Genomic DNA, 26,119 nt, shown 5'->3' with positions numbered 1-26,119 from the left:
GGTTTCAAACACGCGACCTCAGTGTTTCAGGTCAATGCTTTCCACTGCACCCACAGGTCAAACCATGATTATTTTTTTAAAGGCATGTTTGTTTTAAAAAGTTATCTAGTGTCAATTATGAAACAGTTGAAAGAAGAAAACATTACCCAGATTCTTCCACCTAAACATGACCACCCCAAATTCATACCTTACTACATTTCCTTCTAGTCTTTGTTCTATGCATATATTTTAATCTTAGCAATGATCATTTGGTATATATAATTTTATATCCTGATTTATCACTTTTCTGCCATCATTTTTACAGAATTCACTGAGGTACAGGTTTCAAGGGTGCAACTCAATAACCTAACATCATTTTAATTTCTGTCATATACTGATGATATTAATCTATGCTATTTACAGTAAAATTCTCAGTTAAATGAAATGAGATTTTATTGCCCATAGATAGATATTAAAATTTCATGTTCTTTCGTATTGATTCGGTGACAAGGGAATTTAAAAATTCCAAATCCTATTGTTGGCAGGAAACAAAAGATTTTTATAATTCCCCCCCCCCTCACTCTCTCTCACTCTCTCTCTCTCTCTGTTAAATGTTTTTAAAACTGCAAATAATCAGTAAAACATGCGGTTGTGTTAATTTATAAGGCTGAGCAAACACCGTCATTCTCTGACCATTTTCCCATCCCAAATCTTTCTATCATGATTCTTAGAGGAAATAAAAAGCCACTGCCCAAAAAGAACTGCCTTGGGCTGTGTGGAGAACATGCCCAAATATAAAGAAATCTGAATCAGTATAGATAGATGATAGACAAATGGATAGAAAGAATGCTGTCTTTATCTAGTCAATAGGATCATTCCACAAACTGATGTGTTTGTTATCACAGTATAGAGGGAGTTTTAGTTGTACAGTTGAAAAGGTGCCAAAAGATTTAAGAGAATATATAGAATTTCTAAAACCTGCAAAGGAAGCTATGGTGTAGTGACTAGACTAAGGTTTATAGACCTGTCGTGTCATTGACTATGTGACCAGAAGTGATCAAAAAAACAAAAGAAATAAACAAAACCCTGGTCCCACAGGCTATGGATGGATACATTTAAGTATCAACTATGTTCCAAGCTCCTTGGTAGATGTTTTACAAACATTTAATTTAATCTTTATAATGATACTATTAGGTTAGCAAGTTGCTTACCCAGTTTATTTTCCCCTCTTTGCTTAGAGACCCCAATTTTATTGGGGATAGCAGTATGCCCATACCCAAACAAAACAAGAGAATAATGCATTTGCAAAGCACTCTTGAAGCTAAGGCTGGACACAATTCTTAACAAAATAGGTAGAAGTCGAAAGATGGAGCTTCCTGGAAAGCTTTTTATACAAAAGGCAGACTGACAAATACCAACGGTTCAGGCAAGAATATTAATGGATGCTGAAACAGGAGGGTGAAAGGTCAGTGAGAAACAGGATACTTATCAGTGTTAAAGCATGTTCCCCAAATACTACTTAATACTTACAAACTGTACAGTGGAGAAGTTTGGCAGATTGCACCTTAAACAAATGATCATAATTAATATCTTCTTTTTTTTTTTACAAAGAGATGCTATGTACCTCCTGACATGATGCACTGTGACACACAGCACCTCTGTGCTATTCCTACCAAAGATGTAAAGATGCAAAATATGAATCAAATCACAAACGAGCTCAGGCAAACCCCAGTTGAGGAGCACTCCACAAAATGACTGACCCATCTTGTCCTCTCCAAAATATCAAAACCATGGAAGACAAAGAAAGAGAAAGGAACTGTTCCAGATTAAACGTGACTGAAGAGACTCCATTAACATCTAAAAGCAATGTGTGCCTGACCAGGGGGTGGCGCAGTAGATAGAGCATCAGGCCGGGACACAGATGACCGAAGTTTGAAACCCTGAGGTCGCTGGCCTGAGCGCGGGCCAGCTCAGCGTGGGATCATAGACATGACCCCATGGTCGCTGGCTTGAGCCAAAAGGTTGCTGACTTGAGCAAGGGGTCACTCACTCTGCTGTAGCCCCCCAGTCAAGGCACATAGGAGAATGCAATCAATGAACAACTAACAAAACTACGGAGCTTCAATGAAAAATTGATGCTTCTCATCTCTCTCCCTTCTGTCTGTCCTTCTGTCTATTTCTCTCCATCTCTGTCACAAAATAAATAAATAAACAAACAAACAAATAAATGCAATGTGTGTAATCCTGGATTTGATACTCATCCAGAAAAGAAATTTTCTTCCCAAAAAGGAAATTAGTGGGATTACTGGCAAAATTTGATTAAGGCCTGTAGATGAGCTAATTGCAATGTTTTCAGTGTTAATTTCCTGGGTTTAATCATTGCACTATGTTATTTAAGAAGATATTTTTGTTGTTAGAAATAAAACACAAGTATTTGAGGGTTAAAAGGGAGATCAGGCATATAAATTCTTCCTCAGGTGGTTCAGGGGGGGATATGTATATATTTAAAGAAAAAAACGATTAAGTAATTGGATGAAACATTTGAGGAATCTGGATAAAGCATATATGAGAATTCTTTGTACAAGTTCTGCAACCTTTCTGCAATTCTGAAATTAGTTCAAAATAAAAGAGTAGGGGATGGGTATTGGTTGATAGATAACTTTTGCCCTTCACCTTTGCCCTTCTTTCCTCCCCGCCCCCCTTTCTTTCTAGAATAAGGGTGCAATGCTGGAGATAAAGCAGCCAGCTTTTACTGCAAAGATGAAAGCCTCAATCCAAGGAAGGTTGAGCAGAGAGATTCCAGCTTAGATCCCAGCTGGCATCTTAGAGCCTCTGTATCAGGCCTGCAGTGCCTACATCCTAATTTGTTTAAGACACCCTGGTTTTCTGTTGCAAGCATGGTAATCACAACCGACACCCCAGGGTCCAAAAGTGGCAGGATTAGAATGAAGACTCAAGTCTGTCTAGGTTTGCAAACAAAACATGTCTTTCTGTTCAATGCCTTGCAGAAGCCCAGGCTTCTCTCTATGCAACAGGAATAGAAGTTTCTAGTGCTGCAGAACACATGGGAGAGTACCTAGAGCAGAGCCTGGCACAGAGGACCAAGACTCAAATGTTTGCTGAATCAGTAGTTCAAGAAACCAAGCACATCTGTTTTCAGTATTCTGCTACAAGGAACTATTTTTAAGTACTGAAAGAAAAAAAAAGCCTGTATTAACATGGAGGTAATACTTGAGAACTGCAGATATTAGTCAGCAGTTTCATTCCATTTCTTAGATCTCTCTTGCCACCCTCTCCTCTCCCTGTTCTTTTCTTCATAGAAATCCTAAACCTTCTCTTTATCAGCTCCTGCAACTCCATCTACTTCTCTTCATCTACTTCCCCCATCTCCAAAAAAAGGGGCGGGGCTAAGCAAGGATCCGGTTTGAAAGGCTCTCTATGAACAATGTGGATCATACTGCTGGGGAAGACAGGAGTTAGCCAACACGAAAGCCCATCCTTCCCAGATTGGCAGGGAAAATAAAAAACAGGGACCCCCAAACTCTGGCCAGAGCTGAGCAGCTTCCCAAGGGCCAAGGTTCTAAGAAGTTCCAGGCAGAAGAGCTAAAGGTACAGGAAAGCACTGAATCTGGGCCAGATCAAAACCGTCAGACGTGCAACTCTTCTGAAGTTAAAGGACACAGCAGATGTAGAATAGCTAATTCCTATTAAAATAAAATGTGTAGGCCCTGACCGGGTGGCTCCGTGGATAGAGCGCTGTCCCAGTGCACCGATGGTGCAAGTTTGATCCCCAGTCAGGGCGTGTACAAGAAGCAACCAATGAGTGCACAACGAAATGGAACAACTAAGCAGAACAACAAGTTGATGCTTCTCTCTCTCAAATCAATGGTAAAAAAATTTTTAAGAAATGTGTTTAATATGTAGTATTACTGATTTGTTTTAAATGGTACGAATTTTGAGCTTAAGAAAAAAAGGATCTTAATATTATACCATGAAATTAGTACCAATATAGTCATTTTGTTCTGATCCAGGCATGAGAACCAGACCTAAATGGCAGCATCTTCCCAAAAAGGAGTCTGGCCGTGGCAAGACCTATTGAGACCTGGGATACTGAACTATTTAGGAGTCACATTCACATACCTGGGAGAGAGAAGGAGCGATTTTAGGGCTTCGGACTGGGTTACTCTGGGCCTCACGGATGGTGGCCCTGCCCTGAAAACCATGTGTGTGTGTGGGTATTGGAGGGGAGAAAGAGCAGTGGGGAGAGCAAGCTGCAGCTTTTCTAGCTCTTTACAGGACCCACAGCGAGTGTGGTGCTTGCGAGGCCCAGGGCAAGGCAGCCTCAGGGCACAGTCAGGCCAAAGGGAAGTGCTTTGCCTCTCTGTGCTCACGGTCTGGTCATCTTACATTTGTTGCTACGGACTCCTGAGCTGCTGGGAGACAATTACATCCACACTCAACTCCCTCATCTTTCCTCAAGCCACCTGCCAATCAATCTCAGCTCTGGACACTCGACCTAATATCTACAAGTTACCGAGCTCTCCCAGTTATCTGTGAAGTGTACTCACGATGACAGGCCTTTGGCACAGTATAGTCAACTTCACTAAAGAGCCGGAATTGGGGAGCGCGGGAACTCGGAGGTGTGGGCTGGCTTTGAAAGTTCTGGTCCAGGTCTGCTACCATTCTGCTGGCCAAGAGGACCAATCTACCTTGATCTCAAGAGACAGCGTACAGAGTCCCCTGCCACCCCACCTCCCCACATGTATTCACTTGGGCCTCAGACTCAGGCAAATAAGATAGATCAGCTACAACTTGCTCTGGGATCATGAAAGTGGCGAAGACTCCACAGTAAATCATCTTAAGCTTCCATGGAATCTTGGCATCGGCCAGTCATGTGAACTTCAAAGGCCTTGGTCTAGCTGTGGAACGGGACAGTAAAAACTTCAATCCCATACTGGCTATTCAGGACCTGCCTGTTCAGCGAGCTGAGGAGCAGGAGGACGAGAGTGGGTGTGGAGCACGGATGGTCGAATTCTCCAAAGGGTGCACCCGTGCCAAGGCCTGGATCTGATGAATCTGTCCCTCAATAAGTAGTTTTATAAAAAGTCCTTTGAAACTGAAAATAGGATTTCCTAATATAGGTGATTCATAAGTAAGCAATTCTGTGTATCGTATTTTCTTAAGAGTGGAAACACAACTGGACTGTACTTTCATTACAAAAAAATGTATTATAGATACAGCTTTGCTTGCATATATAAATACGACGTAAGTACTCCTATTAAATAATGCAATATGATCTTTTGAACCTTTTGCAGAGCAACAGAACTGATGCTAGCAATATGCTAGTAGCATGGCTGGAAAAATATTTTTCAAAAAATTGGCCAGCAGTCAAGTCCATTAGGGGATATAGCTAGCATCTATTGTTTTTCTATCCTGATAAACACTTTGCTGGCCCAGTATTCCAGCTTTTCTTTGGAGAAAGTCCCTGTTCCCCTGCTCTTATGCCATATGCTTTGAGATAGGGGAGGATTCCCACTGCTTGCTTTAGCGGTGGGCATGTGAATCATGGCCAACTGGAGCATTTCATACACTGGACTACAGGAATTGGCCCAACACATGGGCAAATCACTTAATCAGATCCAATAAGTCAGAAGGAGACTTTTGTTGGGACTCTAGGGATAGAGGTTTGGAGTCTTTCTTGAGGAACTTGGACCTGGGAGATTATAAAACTGCAGATACTGACAGCTATCTTAACCTTATATGGAGCCTGAAAAAAAAAAAAGAAAACAATAAAAAGAACAGAGTCCAGAAACAGCAAAAAACCAGGTCTTGGGCAGATTGTCCTGATGCCCCAGATTCAGCCGTATCTGAAGTAACAGACTTTTCAGTAACATGAGTCAATGAAGTTTGAATTGATTACCATTACAGGGTAACAATTTTAAATATGCAGTTAAGATATTGATGAAACACACCAAAGACGATCTGGGTCTCCACTCTCACTGTTAGTGTGTACTTAGTATGTTTCATGTACTAAGGTACTAAACACATTAAAGTTGTCATGTAATAAATCCTGACAACAACCATATGAGGAAGGTACTATTATTTTGCCTTTCAAAACACGTAAGAGCAGGAAACTGAACCCTGCACTTTACAACATGTGAGACTGACTGACTTGCCTTTTCTAAGTCCTTGCCTTGGTCATATTTCTTATTTCCTAAGAGACACAGCTGTCTAAAATTTTAGCTTCTGAATCTTTTCAAATGAAATAGGAAGTATAAACAAACGGCATCAACCAAATGGAGCAGGATTGGGGGAGGGGGCAAAACCCTCTTTCTTACACCTTCCTCTCCCAAGGAACATCTAGGGCTTTAAAAAATATTTTGAAAAGCACTTCCTGGAACATATTAAGAAAGGATAAGAAATACCTCTTTCTGTATGGAACAATTTCCAAGATACATTAAATGGGGGAAAGTAAGGTGTAAACTCTATGTTCAATGTGCTACATTTATTTATTTTAAAAAGAAATTATAGCCTGACCTGTGGTGGCGCAGTGGATAGGGCGTTGACCTGGAAATGCTGAGGTCGCCGGTTCGAGACCCTGGGCTTGCCTGGTCAAGGCACATATGGGAGTTGATGCTTCCAGCTCCTCCCCCCTTCTCTCTCTCTGTCTCTCTCTCCTCTCTCTCCCTTAATGTCTCTCTCTCTCTCCTCTCTAAAAATGAATAAATAAAAAATAAAAATTTATTAAAAAAAAAAGAGATTATATATACATATCTGCATATCTGGAAGGATAAACAAGACTTGTTTACATTAATTGCCTAGGTGCCAAGGAATAGCAGAGATTTTTTGCTATATACTCTTTTGTACTTTTTTTTTTTTACAGAGGCAGAGATAGACAGAGACAGACAGACAGGAATGGAGAGAGATGAGAAGCATCAATCATTAGTTTTTCGTTGCACGTTGCGACTTCTTAGTTGTTCATTGATTGCTTTCTCATATGTGCCTTGACGGCGGGCCTTCAGCAGACTGAGTAACCCCTTGCTGGAGCCAGCGACCTTGGGTCCAAGCTGGTGAGCTTTTTGCTCAAGCCTGATGAGCCCGCGCTCAAGCTGGCGACCTCGGGGTCTCGAACCTGGGTCCTTCCGCATCCCAGTCCGACGCTCTATCCACTGAGCCACCACCTGGTCAGGCCTCTTTTGTACTTTTTATTTTAACCACATGAATGTATTACCCATCTTAAAAAGGAGGAGGAGTAAGAGAAAAGAACCACTGAATAAGTGTAATGAATCGCAGACCAAGGTGAGCTGCCCACTGGCAGGCTGAGATGGCTCTCCCAATGAGTGGCAATCTGATTCTAAAAAGATGTCCTTTCTTCCCCAGCCATTTATCTTTATAGATGACTAAATGTTAATTACTAAGTTGATCAGTAAAGACCAACAAAATATTTATAAACTAAACTTAGGTAATAAAATTTTCTGAGGAGCTGATTCAAACTCAGTGTGAGAAGTCTGGAGGACATGCAATGCTTAGCAACATTGCAGAATTTCTCTTCCTATGCACACAGCCCAGAGTGGGAATTTCCTCATTGGAGGAATTCATTTCTTCACGAAAGAGTTACCAAATGCTTACTATGTTCCAGATACTGTGGTAAGCACTGAGGATAAAGCAATTTACAAAAGAGCTAAAATCCCTGCCGTTGTGGGTTTATATTCTGGTAATGGTGGAAAAGGAGACAATAAGATAAAGATGTAAGATATATACTATATTCCATTAATATTTCAATGAACATTTTTTCATATTTAATAAAATGTAGCTGCGTCTGTTGATAGATGGCTTCTTATAACCTGGCAGGGTTTTTTTTCCTTTCTGAGGTACAGTTGATATTGTCTTAGATCTGATGAAATGTGGAAAAATAATATATAATATATGGAAGAATAATGTTTCAGACTGATAAGTGCTACAAAGAATAAGCAGAGCAGAGGGAGGAGGATGGGGAGACTGCAATTTTGGACAGTCAGGAAAGACCTAAGTAACATCTGAGTGACGTAAGGTGAAGGAGTGATCCAGTCGTCCATGTGAGGAGAGTAGCAAGTATTCAAAATATAGAAAAGAACAAGAGCAAAGGCCATGAGGCAGGAGCAAGCTTCAGGAACATAGGGAAGCCAGGGTTGCTGGAGGAGAGGGAATGTAGCAGATGAGGTCACAGAGACAACAGAGGGGCCAGATTATGTAAGAACTTGTAGACAGACCATTTAGTGTAAGGTCATTGTTTTGAGTCTAGAGGTCAGATAGCAAAGTACATAGAAGTAGAGGCTTTGGAGCCAGACTGCCAGTTTATGTGCCAGCTCTGCCACTTCCTAGCTGTATGACAATGGCCAGGTTACTCTGGGTGCCTGTTTCTCCATCTGTAAAATGGGACTGATAAACACTATCTACCTCATAAGGTTGTCATGAGAATAAAGTAAATTATTTTATGTAATGTACTTTGAATAAATAGAGGCTGGCATATAAGGAGCACAAATATGTGTTAGATATTGTTATTAATTAGTTATGAATTTCAATTGCTGCTTCATCATTATCAGTTTATTTTACTGTGTATTACTGTGTTGTTTGGTTAATTTACTATGTTGTTTGGTAATGCATAATTGTTTTTGTTGTTGTTTTGTTTGTTTGTGACAGAGACAGAGTCAGAGAGAGGGTCAGACAGGAAGGGAGAGAGATGAGAAACATCAATTCTTTGTTGTGGCTCCTTAGTTGTTCATTGATTGCTTTCTCATATGTGCCTTGACTAGGGGGCTATACAGCAGACCAAGTGATCCCTTGCCTGAGCCAGCGACCTTGGGTCCAAGCTGGTGAGCCTTGCTCAAACCAGATGAGCCCGCGCTCAAACTGGCGACCTCAGGGTCTCGAACCTGGGTCCTCCACATCCCAGTCCGACGCTCTATCCACTGCACCACCGCCTGGTCAGGTGGTAATGCATAATTGTATCAACAATATTTTTGGACACCGATTTTCCAGTAACTAGCCTTTAAAAACTTGTATATGGCCTGACCTCTGGTGGCGCAGTGGATAAAGCGTCGACCTGGGAACACTGAAGTTGCCGGTTCAAAATCCTGCACTTACTTGTCTGGTCAAGGCATATATGGGAGTTGATACTTTCTGTTCTTCCCCTCTTTCTCTCTCTCCCCCCCCTCTCTCTCCCCCTCTCTAAAATGAATAAATAAAAAAAATAAATAAGTACTTGTATGTGGCTGTTTACAAAAGACTACAGATTGAAAGACACAGACAGACTGAAAGTAAAAAGATGAAAAAAGATACTTCATGAAAATGAAACAAAGAAAAACAAATCTGAGGTAACAATACTTGTATCAGACAAAATAGACTTTACACACAGGCTATAAACAAAATAAATCGGGCTGAGAATTATACCTAAGATAAACTTTGAGTGTGGCTACTAGCACATGGAACAAATTGCAATCAGAGCAAAGAGGCCGGCTAGGTTTTTGGAAAAATTATATTGCTGAATGTGGAATAAAAAGCCTTTTACTGCTATTGGGGAAAAAAACACACACATAAAGAAAAACCTATAACAAAAGACAAAGAAGGACCCAACAATTCAATTTCTGGTTATTTAACTGAAGAAACCCAAATCACTACTTCGAAAAGATATACCCATCCATATCTTCATCACAGCATTATTTACAATAGCCAAGATATGAAGCAACCTAAGTGTCCATCAACAAATAAATGGACAAAGAAGTGGTGCATATATACAATGGAATGTGATTCAGCCATAAAAAAGAATGAAATCTTGCCAGTTACTGCTGAGTTTGCCACTAGAAAGTAAGAAAGGATGGAGAAAGTGGGCCACTGAAGAGAGCCACTGAACTAGGGGACTGTAAGGAAATAACTTTAAAACTAAATTTCAAACCAATTGACTTTTGTTAGTTGCTCTGTTGTCAGGTTTGGTTTAGGAAAAGAAAAATCATTTTTACTTACCCAACTTAAAAATTTGAATTATGCCTGGCCTGTGGTGGCGCAGTGGATAAAGCGTCGACCTGGAACGCTGAGGTCGCCGGTTCAAAACCCTGGGCTTGCCTGGTCAAGGCACATATGGGAGTTGATGCTTCCTGCTCCTCCCTTCCCCTTCTCACTCTCTTTCTCTCTCTCTCTCTCTCTCTCTCTCTCTCTCCTCTCTAAAAAAAAAAAAAAAATTAATAAAAATTTGAATTATGTGCATTTTAGTAATTCATGGCATTTTTATCCTGAGTGTTTAGATTTATGGAAGTTAGAAGTATTATGGCATAAGTCAGGCAATAACAATTTTTTCACGTTTTCTCTTCCTTTATCTAAGAAATGCTTCTTGAGCATCTATCATGATAAAGGAATTATACTAGATGATTAAAAAGTACAAATAAGAAAAGGACATGGCCCCTGACTTTTCTCTATAAAATCAACGGAAGTATATTCACATGTAAGTAACACTTTCTTAAATAAGGAGTCCATTTCATGGCTGTTCTGTAGTGATAATGCCTCTGCTTCCTTTTCAGACCCCAAATGAGGGACGAATTAGTCACTGTACCTTCTCTGCCTACATTTGAGCTAGAAATACAGGCAATCCCTGGGTTATGAACAAGATAGGTTCTGTAGGTTTGAAAATGTTTAAGTATTTATATGCAGAGAAAGGTAAAAATAAGTGCTATGTTAAGACAAATATCTAAGTTGTATTTAATAGGTAGATGTACCTGTTCCAATTTACATTCAAATTCAACTTAAGAACAAACCTACAGAACCTATCTCGTTGTAACCTGGGGACTGCCGATTAAAGGCAGCTCTACCCTTTCCCAGACATCAGGAGAAAGGCAAGACTGAAAGGAGAAGACGTCTTGGGGTACCACCCTCATCTCCTCTGCACCCAACTGTCCATCCCTCCTGCCCACAGTCCTTCCTACCCAGTGGATGCTGGTTAGGGAAGAAAACAAGTCAAATGAAGGGAAAACACATAGTGACCTACTATACTCACCAAAATTTAAAACAAAGCCGGGCATTTTGAAAAGGCCAGTGCCTTTAAACAATTTTGCTAAAATCTCAAGGCACTGCTTTTTCTTTTTTTTAAAGATTTTATTTATTGATTTTACAGAGAGAAGAGAGGTGACAAGTAGTTGCTTCATTCTAGCTGTTCACTGCTTCCTTGACCGGGCAAGCCCAGGGTTTCAAACCGGCAACCTCAGCGTTCCAGGTCGGTGCTTTACCCACTGCACCACCACAGGCCAGGCAAGGCACTGCTTTTCATTACCAAATAATATATAAATATGTAGTAGACATCGAATGGGCCCCACTTCCACATTAGAGCTTTATCCCTGATGATGGAGTCCAGTGGGGCCCAAGGAGGGGGTGAAAAGAGGCTCAGGGAGGGGTGAGGCTTAGGGGCTGGGTGGAGTTCTTTGCACATATTACTTGGTAATAAAAAAGCTAAGCATTTATTGGTTACTTTTTTTAGGTTGCAACATAATGCTCCATGGAAAATGTCTGATGCAAAATGTCAAGTGTCCAGTCTTAAAGCAGGGGACAATGCTTAGTGCACAGTATTTTTGGCAGTAGCATCATCCAAGTAACTCAGACTTAAAAACTTGACACTAGGAAAGAAACTTTCACCATAGCCTCTGAGATATGTGTTATCTGTAATTCTACTTTACAGATGAAAAAAGGACCCTCCTATGCAGCATAATATTCATATATCCTTGAATGTTTTCATTAATCTAGCAATATCACCTCTTACGAGATAGTACTAAGCCATAGAGATACATAAAATAAATAACATAATCCTGTCCTTAACATTTTGGCTTAACAAGCATTTATTGAGAGTTTACCATATATTAGCAACTGCAAGTCATTTGGATTTCAGGGAGAGCTTTCAGAAGATGCCAGAGTTCAGTCTTAAGGAACTAGCAGGAGTTTCCTTGATTAAGAGGAGGAAGGGGAAGGGCATATCCCCAGAGTATGTGGAGAAGGCAGGGGTTGTAAATATTGGCAGGAGCCAGAACATAACATACCTGTATACCAAGCTAAGGAGTTTAGATTTTATTATGAAGAGAATGCACAAACACTGGAAGATTTTTAATGAGAACTGTCACAGACAGATATTTTGTCATTGCTAATGAAGGTAAGTCAGGGCTTGAATAATGACAAACTAGTTAGGAAGCTTTTGCCATAATCTTGGTGAAAAATGATGACAACATAAACTATCTTAGAGGCAAAGAGGATGGAGAACAGAGGACCTATTTGAGAAATACTGTATTCTATAAATAGACATGATAGAACTTGACTCTTAGACATGTGGGGTGAAATACAAAGGTGAAGAATCTTCCCAGCGTCCTCCTCCTAGCTTAGTAATTATTTGTAAGGTGACCAATTTTTTTCCAATGAAAAGGACAAAAATAAATGGAAGAAAACAATATCGTAAATAAAAGAAACATTTTATTCATTGCAACAATACACTATAATATGATAAATGCATAATAAAAATATTTGTAATATTTTATAATTTTTAATAATTGTAAGAAAAAAGTATTCATTTAGATACAAATACATCACATCACACGCAATGGATCGACTCTGCATCTATCAAATATGGACATTTACAGATTCGTCTTCCAATATCAAAAAGGAGGACATGTAGGATGACACTTCTCGAGGGAGGACGGAACTTACAAAAGGACTGTCCTCTCTAAAGAAGGATGATTGGTCACGTTATTACTTGGCTAGTGGTACTATTGATCGTGGCAGGGCACAGGAAGCACATTGATTTTTCTTTTTTTTCTTTAAGGGAGGCTGGGGAATCTGAAACCTGTGGGGCATCCAAATGGAGAGGTGTATGAACCGGTTGGCTAACTAGAACCTGCGCTTTTTAGGCTCAATAAATCTACAAGACTACTCCGCTTGCTAGCGGTGGGTCTAGCAAGCTCATTTTGAAAGGAACAAGGCATATCGATTTGAAAAAAATGATATTTTTCATGCTAAAGAAAAACAAAAAAATAAAACACTGAAATGCAAGAGTTGAGAGTTAATAACAAAACATTATGCTATTAGCTGCCAAACTGGCTGTATGGATCAATGTATTTTCTCTAGTAAGCTAAATGCAGAGTTCGATTGGTTTCCTCCTCACACCCCTTGAAAATAGCGGTGTACCTGGTTTTTAGATCTAGGAATTTCTTTTAGCGGGTTTGAAGAGCAAGAGCTGAGAAATGCGCCCTCCCGTGGCAGTGGAGTGAGGGGGCTCTAGCACCCTTTTTACCACCAAACAAAGCCCTGTAAAAAATACAATTTACGGGGATCAGAAAGCCACAAAGCTCGTACTGCGAAACCAAATGAACCCTCCCAGAGGCCAGGATTCCTTACCTGTCAAGTCGGCCGAAGGAAAATTTCACTTTCGACTCAACAAAATAAGACCTCAGATTTAATAGGTTGCAGGAAGTCCCGCTCGGCGTCTACCGAACACCCTGCAAGCCAAAACACGTACGTATTCGAATTCTTTCCAGCCTGCAGGGCCGGGATTCGACCACGTGGGTGTGGGGGGCCAGCCTAAGCGACCCGCGAGGGGCTGTGTAGGAGGTGTGTCCCTGCGGAGGAGGCGGTGCCTGCGTAGTGGGCGGCGCTTGGGCGGACCCTGGCTATGGACCTCCTCTCCTCTACTTTCCCCCTTTGCCTTCGCCCTTCGAGCCGCCACGTAATGCCACGTCTCCACGCATGCGCATCTCGAATGCTGGTGTTTCCGGGCTCAGGGGGCTGGAGCGGCCGCCGAGTAGGAGGCGGCTGTGGCGGCGGCCGCGGAGTACAGAGTGTCGACTTGGGGACCAGGCCCTGTGGAGGGCAAGGGAAGTTATCTTTTCTGTCTGGAAAGGGCCGATAGAGCCGGCGGCCGATCGGCAAGATGAATTTCCTCCGAGGGGTAATGGGGGGTCAGAGTGCCGGACCCCAGCACACCGAAGCCGAGACGGTGAGAGGAGCGGTGGGTCCGGGGCTTGCGAAGGGTCCGGGCAGGAACGGGGACGGAGTACTCAGGGGGCCCGGAGATCACTTTCCGCGCCCCACGGTGGGTCCACATGCCGCCTTCCCCTTTGCCTTCCGTGCTCTTCTGAAACCCTCCAATTATTCCCTGGCGACCCCAGCACAGCCCCCACCGCGGCGGCTCGGCCCTGCTGACCGCAGCCGCGTCCCGAAGCTCCGCAGGCCCGGCGAGTAGGGTGGTCCGTGGATGTTACCGCCTGGGAAAGGCTCGATCCAGGGCAGAGGTGGCCTGACCAGTCTCCCACGCCCCTCGAGGCCGCGGGCCCTTCCCACCTTCCCTTTCACGGGTGTCTCTACTGGCCCAGAGGCGCGTGAACTCCTGTTCCGTCTCTCGCCGTCTGGAATTGGGTTTAAAACCCAGCTGTTGACGAGAGCATGTGGCTAATAATAAAAAGATAGTTTAGGGCACAAAGCCACCTGCTTCTGTCTCATCAACTGGAGAAAGGTCTTCTGCTAGGTGTGAAGAGTTCGGATCTCGTTTTTCGAGCTCACGCAAAAAATATATGCCGTTTGAGAAGTATTTTGATGTCGTACGGATCTTTCACGTTCAAACAGCTTTAGGAACAAATCCCTTACTTTCCCTTCCACTCACCCCATTCTGAAGTCTGAATTCGTTGGAACGTAATTTTCGGCGTCACTTTAGAAAAATTGTTAGCCCCTAAAAACAACCTGGTAGTTCGATTTTAGGTTTACGATACTTTGTTAATTTTGGTTAGTGTCTATTAGAAATGAGTGTGTATGACGTGTTTTTTTTTTAAAATAAACGTTTTATTTTAGGTCTACAGAAAATTGACAAAGTATGACATTTTAAAGACACTGTTTGAGTAGTATTTATACACATAACTGGGATGTCTATGAACATAGATACCATGTTCTATGTTACTAGGATCCTGAAGGGTGATTATAACTTTTATTGTCAAGCTCTTACCTTGTACTAGATACTGTGCTGAGCTCTTTAAGTCCACCTTCTTCCTTAACCTGCAAGATAGGTGATAGCATTCTCACTTTACAAATGCAAAAAAAAAAAAAAAAAAATGTGACTGAGAGAGGTGAGGTAGGTTGACCAAGAACACAATACTAGTAATAGAGCCAGGGTTCAACCAAGGTTCGCTTTACTTAAGAGTCTAGGCTTTATTGCTGGTGTCCATATTTTATAATTTACCGGGAATTTTGGAAATTTATGTAATATTAAAAGTAATCTCACGGACCTGGGTTAGAACTGTTTAAAGCAGAAGTCAAAAGCTGGTGAATCTGTTTTCCTTCATTTGAAAATCAGGAGATTTAACACACACACAGAACTGATATTTGGTTCTCTTGTTGGTTCCCACTGGCTACAAGGCAACTGAGCTGTCCTATCAGAAAACCATGCTCTCTCCAGATTCCCATGGTCACATCCCATCTCTTCAGCTTTTGTACTATTTTTTTCCCTGTCTGACATTTTTGTTTTTGGTCACCAGGTTTTAAAATGTGGTTTACTAGAACTTGCTCTGGAGTTAGACCTTGATTTGAATCGTTGCCTTCATCCCCTAATTGGATTGAACAGATAAAAGATGGCTAATACACTATGAGTAAAAGAAGGAAAATGCCTGCTCTTACAGGTGGAATGAAAATTAAGTGAAATAAGAAATAGAGCCTGACACTTAGTATGTGCTCAATAAAGAATAATTTTTATTACGGTTTTTTTTTTTTTTTTTTTTCATTTTTCTGAAGCTGGAAACAGGGAGAGACAGTCAGACAGACTCCCGCATGCCCCCGACCGGGATCCACCCGGCACGCCCACCATGGGGCGACGCTCTGCCCACCAGGGGGCGATGCTCTGCCCATCCTGGGCGTCGCCATGTTGCGACCAGAGCCACTCTAGCGCCTGAGGCAGAGGCCACAGAGCCATCCCCAGCGCCCGGGCCATCTTTGCTCCAATGGAGCCTTGGCTGCGGGAGGGGAAGAGAGAGACAGAGAGGAAAGCGCGACGGAGGGGTGGAGAAGCAAATGGGCGCTTCTCCTGTGTGCCCTGGCCGGGAATCGAACCCGGGTCCTCCGCATATTACATGTTTTTAAGAAAAGAATACTCTCTTTTATTGTTGTTGTAGTTGGAAGATGGTGTACAACTGAGTGTAGGATTTTAAAGCTGGAAGGCCCTCTGTAGCTCATGCATGTTGAACCCTGTCAGTTCACAAGTTAGGAAACTGAAGCATAGAGCACTAAAACAACTTGCACAGTATTGCAGACTGAGACTAGAACACTTTGATCTTGCCATGGTGCATGGAAAAACATAACTTTTTATATCATATGATTTCAAAATGAAGCTTGAGTATCACTTGAGTGTATGCTGTATTTATAAACTGAAAGGAAAACGAGAGTTCTTGTTATTGCCTAACTTAGAGCATGTAGACTCAAAATTGAGAAAGTAATTTGTCTTTGGAAGAGAAGTAATCATTTACTCTGAGCTACAGCGTAAATGAAATTTGTTTCACCATCTCATTCCATCAGGTATAAGGGGTCATGGCTCGCTAATTTAGAAGTATTTATATATAGCGCATCAGACTGTGTGGAACAATATTAGACGTTTTAATTGGTGATTTGATCTGGCCTGGATAGTTAAGTTTCCAGAGCTTGGGACATTTCATTTCTATATTATTATTTAGTATTTTGTAGAAATAAATAGTTTTTTATTTCATCAAAATTAAATTATCTTCATTGCAACTTTCCAGTTCTCATTTTTTTTCTCGTCTTTTTCCAGTGCAAAACCATTTTTTTTTTTTTTTTGGTCTAAAGTCTACCTGCCCTTAAATCTGTCATCAATGCATATTCTATAATCTGTAGTCTTTACTTTCCTTCACCAAATGGGAGACAATCTCCTTTCCCTCTGAGCAGTCTTCACTTTTTAACTAGATTGTGTTTTCTACCATATATATATCTCATTCTAGACTCATAAGTGTCTTTTGGGCAGGTTTCAAATGTACTTTAATCTTTTTTTCCTGTAGAAGTAGAACTTAAATATTTGTTAAATGAATGAATTATAGTATTATGTGAAAGAAATCACAGTTCTGTAATCATTGTAGCTTACAAATTATTAGGTTTTAAAACAGTATTTTTAAAAGACGGTAGGAATCAAAAAGTTCTGGAACAGTTTAAGTCCATTATGTCCAACTTTTTATTTAAGTGATTTTTCAGATTTACTGTGTTAGACTGCCTCCTGCTATTTCTTATTAAACTTAAGCATCTTCTAAATTTATAAGAGTTATATTATTGATTGTATAGTACCTAGTTTTTCATACTCTCAGTTAAGAGTAACTTTGGACCTGCATTAAAATGTTCTTCAGAGATACAGTTGTAGAATTGTATCATGATAGTCAATAATTCTATAAAGTTCTGGATATTTTATATTTTATTCTGGAATTTCATCCACATTAAATTCTTCACATTTTAGAGGCCAAAACTTGTAAATTTTATTTCTTTTTTTCACTTTAGGTAGAGAAAGGCACTGATTTCTGATTATTGAAGTCTCCTAAGCCTTGACAAACTCTGCTGGGTACAGATAAACACTAATTATAGTGGAAATGTTACTCTCTCTTTTTGTTTTAATGCTTGAACAGGCTTAATTTCCCATCTGCCTTCTTTTTAAAAACTAATTGATTGAAAATCCCAAGACACGTGTTAACTACGGAGCTTTGTTTTTGTTTTTTCCCAAGGCAGGAAAGTTGACTTGGCCTGACCTGTGGTGGCGCAGTGGATAAAGCGTCGACCTGGAATGCTGAGGTCGCCGGTTCAAAAAAACCCTGGGCTTGCCTGGTCAAGGCACATATGGGAGTTGATGCTTCCTGCTCCTCCCCCTGTTCTCTCTCTATCTCTCCCTCTCTCTCTCTCCCCTCTCTCTCTAATAAAAATGAATAAATAAAATCTAAAAAAGTAAATAAAAAAATAAAAAAAAAAAAAATAAAAAAAAAAGAAAGTTGACTCAAGTCCATAAAAATATGCAGAGTTAGCAGAGTTTTGTTTTTTTTTTTGAGAGACAGACCAACAGGAAGGGAGGGAGATGAGAAGCATCAATGTGTAGTTGCAGCACCTTAGTAGTTCATTGATTGCTTCTCATATGTGCTTTGATGGGGGCGGGGGGCACTCCAGCCAAGCCAGTGACCCCTTTCTCAAGCCAGTGACCTTTGGGCTTAAGCTGGTGACCCCACATTGAAGCAGGAGAGCCTGCACTCAAGCTGGTGACCTTGGTGTTTCTAACTTGGGTCCTCAGAGTCCCAGGTCCACTCTCTAGTCACTGCACCACCACCAGGCAGGCAATAGTTAGCATACTCTTAACATACTTCTTTTTAGATCAAACTTTGATCAGCTGGCTTAAAAAGCAAAAGTGCTAACAATATAAACACAGCTGTACTTTCTTTTATTAAAAATTGTGCACTTAATTTTAGACATAGTTTTGGTTAGGTCAAGCGCATTTTAGACCATGTTGCTATAAATGTGTAGTCTGGCCAAAACTTTTGTTTGGGTTAGTGTTTCATATTCTACATTAATAACCAGATCAGTGTCATACTAGTATTTGTTTTCTCTCTTGGCTCTCTTGCAGTAAATCTCAGAGAATAATGATTTGTGTTTGATCACTTCTATAGCCAACCAAAGATATGTGTGTGTGTGTGTGTGTGTGTGTGTGTGTGTATATATATTTTTTTATCCCCCTGAAGCTGGAAACGGGGAGAGACAGACAGATTCCCGCATGCGCCCGACCGGGATCCACCCGGCACGCCCACCAGGGGCCACGCTCTGCCCACCAGGGGGCGATGCCCTGCCACTCCAGGGCGTCGCTCTGCCACGACCAGAGCCACTCCAGTGCCTGGGGCAGAGGCCAAGGAGCCATCCCCAGCGCCCGGGCCATCTTTGCTCCAATGGAGCCTTGGCTGCGGGAGGGGAAGAGAGAGACAGAGAGGAAGGAGGGGGGGGTGGAGAAGCAAATGGGCGCTTCTCCTATGTGCCCTGGCCGGGAATCAAACCCGGGTCCCCCGCACGCCAGGCTGACGCTCTACCGCTGAGCCAACTGGCCAGGGCCTCTATATATATTTTTAAAGATTTTATTTATTGATTTTAGAGAGAGAAGAGAGAGGGATTGAGATCATAGTTGCTTCACTTTAATTGTCCACTGATTTCTTCTGGTATGTGTCAGAATTTCAAACTGGCGACCTCGGAGTAGATGCTCTATCCACTGTGCCACCACAGGTCAGGCTTTTGTTTTTTTTTAAGTAGTGGCTATTAAAAACTACATAGCTTCTTAAAAAGTTAATTAGATTACTTATGGTGATTCTAAAAAACTAATATTTAAATTTTACATACCCTAGTATTACCAAAGTATGTTCCAAAGAAAGTAAGTAGAAGTACTTGAAGAAATTTTATTACCAAAGAAGTGTGCTATGTGATGATCAAAAATGAAACAAAAAAACCCTAATATTTATACAAGATTTTTTTTGAGAGGTGTGGAGATCGTGAGACAGACCCTCTCATGCGCCCCAACCAACTGGGATCCACCTGGCAACCCCTGCCTGGACTTGATGCTTGAATCAACTGAGCTATTTTTAACACCTGAGGCTGATGCATGGACCATCCTAGCTATCCTCAGTGCCTGGGGCTAATGCTTAAACCAATTGAGCCACTAGCTGCAGAAGGGGGAGAGAAATAAATGTTGCTTCTCTAGTGTGCCCTGACCAGGAATCAAACCCGATAGGTCCAAATTTCAGGCCAACACTCCATCCACTGTGCTAGCCAGCAAGGGTCTATACAAGATTCATTAAGTAAGCACTGTGTTATGTTTTCAGATATTTTCAGGATGGAGATATAACGTATAAGTTGTGTTTGCCAAATTTATTTGACCAGGCCCCTTTTTTTCCTCCAGGAAAGCTTGTGGGTCGAATGTTCTGAGGAACATACTTAGGGAAAAATTGGCCTACAGGATATACTTTTAAGGGAGTGCTACATTTTAGAAGTCCTTAATTATCAGTGTTATAGAGTTCATGAAGTATTTCCCTTTTAGTATGTAAAAGATAAAATAAGTCCTGATGCTTTATGATTTGAGAAACAGTTGTAATCACTCTTGAATCTGATTATCTTTTAGGAGAAAATAGAAGAATTTCTTACATAATTTGTTGATAGCAAATACCAATTCTCTCTTTTTATATATTTACCTCCTATTATTTATTCTGTTTTATTTGTTGTCTGTTGTGGAAATAAGACAAAAGGCATGCTTATTTTTTACATCCGAGGCAGAAATTTCAAACATTTTTTGTATAAAAAGTTATCTTTAGCCCGAACAGGCGATGATGCAGCGGATGGAGCGTCAGCCTAGGATGCTGAAGACACTGGTTCAAGACCCCAAGGTCACCGGCTTGAGCACAGGGTCACTGACTTGAGCATGGGATCATAAATATGACCCCATGGTCGTTGGCTTGAGCCCAAGGTCACTGGCTTGAGCAAGGGGTCACTGGCTCAGCTTGAGTCCCCCAGTCAAGGCACATATGAGAAGGGAATCGGTGAACAACTAAGGTGCTGCAATAGAGAATTGGTGCTTCTCATCTCTCTCCTTCTTTCTGTCTCTTTGGCTAAAAAAAAAAAAGTTATCTTTAATTTGAAAACTATTAGTGTTAGATTACTAGTGTTAGACTACTAATTTGTAGTGTTAGACTTTGAAATGCTAGCATTTGTGATAGGTTCTTTGGTAGACAATGATTCTTTGAGGTGCCTTGCTTAAGGATAGCCTTTTAGAAAGCATCATTTATTTCTTTTTTTTTCTTTTTTTTATTTTTATTTTTATTTTTTTCATTTTTCCGAAGCTGGAAACAGGGAGGCAGTCAGACAGACTCCCGCATGCGCCCGACTGGGATCCACTCGGCATGCCCACCAGGGGGCGATGTTCTGCCCCTCTGGGGCATCGCTCTGTTGCCTCCAGAGCCATTCTAGTGCCTGAGGCAGAGGCCACAGAGCCATCCCCAGCGCCCGGTCCATCTTTGCTCCAATGGAGCCTCGGCTGCGGGAGGGGAAGAGAGAGACAGAGAGGAAGGAGAGGGGGAGGGGTGGAGAAGCAGATGGGCGCTTCTCCTGTGTGCCCTGGCCGGGAATCGAACCCGGGACTCCTTCCTGCACGCCAGGCCGATGCTCTACTGCTGAGCCAACCGGCCAGGGCCTAGCATCATTTATTTCATAGAGAAAGCATGACAAATAAATGAAGCAGCATATTACTTAGATTGACTTATTGGTAATTGTAATGGAAATAGATTATATTAGATTCATTGGGTTTATCTTCAGAGAGGTTGGTGTTTGGCTTTGTAATGTTCCCACTTAAATTTTTTTTTAAATTTTTTACAGAGACAGAGAGTCAGAGAGAGGGATAGACAGGGACAGACAGACAGGAATGGAGAGATGAGAAGCATCAATCATTAGTTTTTTTTTGTTCTGCATTGCGACACCTTAGTTGTTCATTGATTGCTTTCTCATATGTGCCTTGACTGCAGGCCTTCAGTAGACGGAGTAACCCCTTGCTTAAGCCAGTGACCCTGGGTTCAAGCTGGTGAGCTTTTTGCTCAAACCAGATGAGCCCGTGCTCAAGCTGGCGACCTCGGGGTCTCGAACCTGGGTCCTCAGCATCCCAGTCCAATGCTCTATCCACTGCACCACCGCCTGGTCAGGCCCCACCTAATTTTAATCATAATAATTTAGGTCATCTGAAGATAGGGCTGGCTTTTCTTTTTTTGTAAAATCTCAGTTATAAAGTTCACTTTAAAACAAATTAAATTTCTTATGTCCTAAAACAGTAATTTTTTTATTCCATTTAAAGAACATAAGTGAATTGACTTTGTTAACATGAATTATTTTAGTCCTATAAGAACCAGTCATGTGTGGGAAAATTCTCTCCAAGGAAGGTATGTGTTAAGCTTCATGAAGACAAATTTATATCGGCAAATAATTTGCTATTAGGGCTTAGATTTCTTCTTTTTTTTTTTTTTTTTTTTTTTTTTTTTTTACAGAGACAGAGTCAGAGAGAGGGATAGACAGGGACAGACACGAATGGAGAGAGATGAGAAGCATCAATCATCATTGCGACACCTTAGTTGTTCATTGATTGCTTTCCCATATGTGCCTTGACCACAGGCCTTCAGCAGACCGAGTAACCCCTTGCTGGGGCCAGCGACCTTGGGTCCAAGCTGGTGAGCCTTTTGCTCAAGCCAGATAAGCCCATGCTCAAGCTGGTGACCCTGGGGTCTCGAACCTGGGTCCTCCGCATCCCAGTCCGATGCTCTATCCACTGCGCCACCGCCTGGTCAGGCAGATTTCTTTTTTTTTTAAACTAGATTTCTTAAATTGAAATCTCTGCCCTTCATTTTATATATCTGTTAAGTAGTTACTGAATACTAAAACACTATATAATTTATATTAGGAATTGTAAGAAAATACTGCAAACTACATTATGTCACTGCCGTTAAATTTTAAATGTTCCTTCAGCATCCTAGTTTTATGGCACCTTCTTTATTTTCTTTTTATTTTTCAGTGGTTTTGCTTCTGTTTTGGTATCCTTTGTGTATGACTGAATAAAAAATAAGAGGCACAATTAGGTAGCAAAACAAACATTAAAGTCAGGTTATTAGGTTGTAATTTTGATTATGAATTATAATTTACCAGTTATTAGTGAGATTATTTTGTCCTTTTCATGTTTTTCTTGCAAGTGGAATTGTGAATCTCACATGGCAATTACTGAAAACGAGTTTTGATACATAATCGCCTGCGTTCACTGTGTGATGTTATAGGTGTTATTTTATTTTTTTATTTTTATTTTTTTTAAAGATTTTATTTCATTATAGAGAGGGGAGAGAGAGAGAGAGAGAGAGAGAGAGAGAGAGAGAGAGAAGGAGGGAGGAGCAGAAAGCATCAACTCCCATATATGCCTTGACCAGGCACGCCCAGGGTTTTGAACCGGCAACCTCAGCGTTTCCAGGTTGACGCTTTATCCACTGCTCCACCACAGGTCAGGCAGGTGTTATTTTATTAATAAGCCTTTTCACTTTTTAAAATTATACAAAGTGGCAAGTAGTAAAGTTTAAGTCTTTGACTACCATCTCCATTTTCAGGTCTCTTTTCAGAAATAACCACTATTCTTAGTTGGGTATAAATCCTTTCAGACATTTATGCAAAATCATGCATTTATGCAATATGGAATTATATATTTGTATGAGCATGTTTATCTCCTTTTTATATATGATACACTGTTTATGGTTTTCTAAAGCTTATCTTTTTTGTTGATTGACATATCTTAGAGAACTTTGCACGTTAAAACATAGACCTACTTTATTACAAATTATTTAAAATACTTGTTTTGGGTTATTTTTGTTATTTACACTACACTGTTTTTCATTAGACTATAAAAGCACCTTTATAAAAGGTTCCACATCTAATTCAGCAGTTTCTTTATCTCTTAGAGCAATTTATACCTATTTAGCTTAATATGAATTACCGTACTTTTTGCACCATAAGACGTACTTTTCCCCCCCAAAAGTGGAAGGGAAAATGCTCATGCATCTTATGGAGAGAAAAATGTAGTATTTTATTAAAATATGGCAGTACAGGTTGTACAGCTTTGTGACTATAAAAACCACCGAATTGAAGGTGTCACATGAGCAATTTTATGTTATGTGAATTTTAACTCAATAAAGCTATTAAAACAAAGCTGTGGCTTCTGTCTCGGGTCCCCATCTCACCCTCTAACACCCACTCTAGTTAAACAAGCTGGAATGATCTAAGCTGCCTCTGGAGAGACCCATATGGCAAGGAACTGAGAGAGGCCTCCAGCCAGAGAAGCAAGGAGTGAAGGCTCTCAACCCAACAGTACACAAGGAGCTGGATCTTGCCAACAACTTCACGACTGAACTTAGAAGTAGACCTTTCCCTGGTCAAGCCTTGTGATGAGACCAGAGCCTGAACCAGCCCTTCAGTTACAGCCTTGTGAGCAAGCCTGACCCAGAGCACCCAGCAAGTCCATGCAGCTTTAACATACCATGTGGTTCAGAATATATTTTTTCTTATTTTCCTCCTTAAAACCTTAGGTGTGTCTTATGGTCAGGTGCGTCTTATGGAGCGAAAAATACAGTAATTCAAGAACTGCCATCTTCTTGAGTTTTTCCTTATACCTTTCTGGGTATAAGACTAACTCTGGACCAAATTTTACTCAAATTTTTTCTCTTTGAAACTGCTTTTTGGTATCATAGAGTATTCTGTTGCTTAACGCAAGAGTCACAAATCCAAATCCTAACAGTGTCAGTTGGGTAACATCACTGTTCAATGACGTAGGTTGGATTAGAGAAGAGAATATAGGTCTGGGACGAAACTGGAGCCTGCATCCGGACCTGAGAGTGTAGCTAGTGCTCAGCTCCCGCCAGCTGTTCCCGCCGTAGGCCCAGAGATCTAATTTAACCGAGTGATTAAGCACTTTTAATGCCATCCCACCACTTACTAATTTTGTAAACTTTGACAAGTTATCCTCTGTGACTCTGTTTCCTCAGATCTAAAATGTGGATAGTAATCGTGTTCATCACACAGGTTTTTTGTGAAGATTAATAGAATTAAAAATATAAAGTACTTTAGAACACAGCTGGCACATAATAAGTACTATATAATATAGATTTTAACAGTTCTGAGATGCACATTAGCATTTAAACATCTCTAACATCAGGTTACATCTTGTAATTATAATTGGAGATACAGGTTTGCTCTTGAATGTAAATTAAAATGGTGGATCTTATAATTGATGACTTCTTAAATTGTATGAACTACACTATTAGCTGTCATTAGTTATCAAGCTGATTTTTGTTTTTAAGAAAAGGTGGAAATCTGAATTCTTATATGAAATCTTTAGATTTTGAAATGTTGACATAAAAATTATTAAACACAGTGTTCCCCTACTTACAAAAAAAATCTTGCAGTCCCTGTAATTTGCAGCAGGTCAGTCTAACATTTCTCTGCAAGGGAGGCAGTGTAGGATAGCAGAAAAAGTGTGGGCTTTGGAGTGGTGTATCTGAAGTTCAGTGAGACTGAACTGTGCCACCAAACAGGCAATGTGTTTTGGGGTTCATTGCTTATTTCTGAACCTACTTTCTTCTTCTGAAAAATTAGTTTATTAGGTATTGGATCAGCTGCTAGAACGGGCCAGAAAACAGAGGTCTAACCAAAACAAAAGTTTGCCTTTCTCCACTAAAAGGTGAACTAGAAGGCCATCTTGAGGGTAGGGTGGCTCTGCTTCTCAGGGTGGTCTAGGGCCTACGTGCTGCTTTTTATGTTGTTCTGCCATCCCTAGGATGCTGCCCATACGTGAATTGTTAAAGGTACCTCGTGGAACCAGGTTCAAGTTCCAGGCTGAGGGAATGAGACAGAGGAATAAAGAACAAATAGCTTCCTTTTAAGAACATTACCTGGAAGGTAAAGGCAGCTCATTGGTCAGAATATAGTCACTGTCTAGATATTTAAGGCACATTATGTAATTACCTTAAAAAAACTTATAATTTGCTTATTAATCAGAACCTATTGAAGCATATACTTTGACTCATTTAGAAAAGAGTTTATATTTTCTTATTTTTCCTTACATTATTTTAGATCAGTCATCATTCCCAGAAATAACAAGTGTTTAAAATTATTTAAAAAGGAAATGCTCATATTTTAGAAAATCTTCTTTGGTGTATTGTTTTAATAGAACAAGTATATATATATGCATGTGTGTGTAAAAATTATTCTTTTGATTAATAGATGTGTACACATCTAAAAATACAAATTAACCTGACCAGGTGGTGGCGCAGTGGATAGAGCGTCAAACTGGGAGTGGAGGACCCGCGTTCAAAACCCTAAAGTCACTGGCTTGAGCGCAGGCTCATCCGGCTTGATCATGGGCTCACCAGCTTGAGAGCAGGGTCGCTGGCTTGAGCAAGGGGTCATTCGCTCTGCTGTAGTCCCCCCACCCCCCATCAAGGTACAAATGAGAAAGCAATCCATGAACAACTAAGGAGCCACAACAAAGAATTGATGCTTCTCATCTCTCTCCCTTCCT

The 26,119-nt window shown here is 40.8% G+C and overlaps 2 protein-coding genes across 5 annotated transcripts in view; one reads left to right on the top strand and one right to left on the bottom strand.

The window, feature by feature from the left end:
* Positions 1–13,594, bottom strand: part of G3BP2 (G3BP stress granule assembly factor 2) — an 83,931-nt gene extending 70,337 nt beyond the window's left edge. Inside the window, exon 1 of the mRNA XM_066232911.1 lies at positions 13,378–13,594. The gene's annotated coding sequence lies outside the window, so the exon portion shown is untranslated. The remainder of the gene's footprint in view (positions 1–13,377) is intronic.
* A 127-nt stretch (positions 13,595–13,721) lies between these two features.
* The window catches only part of USO1 (USO1 vesicle transport factor), an 81,163-nt gene continuing 68,765 nt past the window's right edge, over positions 13,722–26,119 (top strand). For 2 of the 4 annotated variants that reach the window (XM_066232908.1, XM_066232905.1), the window contains exon 1: positions 13,722–13,987. In XM_066232908.1, the coding sequence (XP_066089005.1) occupies positions 13,910–13,987 (78 nt within the window). In that variant the 5' untranslated portion in view covers positions 13,722–13,909. The remainder of the gene's footprint in view (positions 13,988–26,119) is intronic. The other 2 variants (XM_066232906.1, XM_066232909.1) reach the window with 2 other exon arrangements.

Source organism: Saccopteryx bilineata, chromosome 5, assembly GCF_036850765.1.
Source record: "Saccopteryx bilineata isolate mSacBil1 chromosome 5, mSacBil1_pri_phased_curated, whole genome shotgun sequence".
Taxonomy (NCBI): domain Eukaryota; kingdom Metazoa; phylum Chordata; class Mammalia; order Chiroptera; family Emballonuridae; genus Saccopteryx; species Saccopteryx bilineata.
Note: the sequence above shows the minus strand (reverse complement) of the source record. Positions and strands in the feature narration are given on the sequence as shown.